General features: G+C 61.3%; 1 protein-coding gene across 1 annotated transcript in view; it reads left to right on the top strand.

Moving 5' to 3' along the window:
* LOC130587193 (aquaporin-5-like) overlaps positions 1-1,148 on the top strand; it is a gene marked incomplete at its 3' end in the record, with an annotated part of 4,044 nt that extends 2,896 nt beyond the window's left edge. Inside the window, exons 2-3 of the mRNA XM_057388158.1 lie at positions 640-801; positions 1,033-1,148. Coding sequence (XP_057244141.1) covers positions 640-801; positions 1,033-1,148 — 278 coding nt within the window. The remainder of the gene's footprint in view (positions 1-639; positions 802-1,032) is intronic.
* Positions 1,149-1,532: the final 384 nt, after the last annotated feature.

The following is a 1,532-nucleotide window of genomic DNA, read 5'->3' as shown; positions in this document are numbered from 1 at the left end:
TCCTCTCATCCCATGAGATCCACATGCCAAACCAGCCAGATTTAGCTAAAATCCAAGCTGTGATGGGTCGGGTCACTTTGTCCTTCCCGTTCCCGGTGGGTTCAGTCCCCCTTAGGATTTTGTGCAGAGTCCTGGGACACAACAACCCATCCCACCCCCATGACCTTCATCCCAGCCCTCAGCGTCCATCCCAACCCCGCTGTTCCTCATCCTCCTTGGCAGAGCTCCACAAAGTGCAGGGCAGGACTCAGGGAACAGCAGCCTGCAAGGATCAGTGAGGGRGAAACGCAGGAGAAAGGGATTTGGTGGGAAAATGCTGAGTGCTGCCGAGACAGGGAAGTGGAGAGAGACGTGGAGAGCCCAGAGAAGGGACGGGCTCGGGGGAGAGATAGATTTTGGAGAATTGCAAAGACACAAAGGTGATTTCTTTCCTTTCAGAGAAGGAGCAGAGAGCCCAAGCAGGGGCTGGGCAGGGGCCCAGCGAGGTTTTTCATCCAAATTCCCCCTCCCAAACCCACCAGGAAATCACCCAGGACATCCAAATTCCCCCTCCTAAACCCACCAGAAAATCACCCAGGAGCCCTCCCGGTGGTGCCGAACCCCGGGGAGGGTTCATTATTGTCACTCTCAYGGTTCCAGCTCAACAGCAACATAACCCCAGGCCAGGCCCTCGTGGTGGAGATCATCCTCACCTTCCAGCTGGCCGCCTGCATCTTCGCCTCCACGGACAACCGGCGCAGCGGCGTGGGCTCCCCGGCGCTGTCCATCGGCCTCTCGGTCACCGTGGGCCACCTGGTGGGGGTGAGTCTGGGGTGAGGGTCCTGACAGCTCTGAACCACCCAAAATCCCCTCGTGGAGCTGGTCCTGAGGGCGCTGCTGTGGCAGAGACAGCACGGGAGGTGCCGGGGTGTGGCGAGGGGACATGTCCGGCTCTCAGGGACAGAGGCACCGCCAGGGCCACTTCTGTCCCTGCTCCCAGAAGGTGGCTTTGATCTCCACCTTACCCCAGCGTTTTTCTTCCCACATCTCCAGATTTACTTCACGGGCTGCTCCATGAACCCGGCGCGCTCCTTCGGGCCCGCGGTGGTCACCAGGAGGTTCAGCCCTGCGCACTGGGTGAGCCTTGGTGGCGCTGGGGACAGGGACGGGTGGGAGGACGGGGCAGGGACTGACTGGGAATGACGGGTGAGGGTTTCAGAGCCCACCCCTGCAGGAAGAAGGGGAGCAGGGGAGGTTTTGCCCCCTGACGCATCGGGAACAGTTAATCCCCTGGTGCGGAGCCAGCGGGGGAGGGACAGGAATGAACCCATCCCTGGGTGTTTTGGGTGGGAACGACCTCAGAGCTCACCCAGTGCCACCCCAYGCCACGGGCAGGGACACCTCCCACCAGCCCTGTCCAGCCTGGCCYTGGGCACTTGCAGGGATGGACATCAGCCGTGGTGCCCTCTGAGCACCATTGAGGGGAAGGGAGAGCACAGACAAGCCCGGCTTGGTCTCTCCTCTCACCCAGCACCTCCTGCAAGCTCAGCCCA

The sequence above is a fragment of the Malurus melanocephalus genome, unplaced genomic scaffold, assembly GCF_030028575.1.
Source record: "Malurus melanocephalus ecotype Western Australia unplaced genomic scaffold, MMel_1.1 scaffold_1622, whole genome shotgun sequence".
Classification (NCBI taxonomy): domain Eukaryota; kingdom Metazoa; phylum Chordata; class Aves; order Passeriformes; family Maluridae; genus Malurus; species Malurus melanocephalus.
The sequence above is the reverse complement of the archived record's forward strand: the minus strand, read 5'-3'. Positions and strand labels throughout refer to the sequence as shown.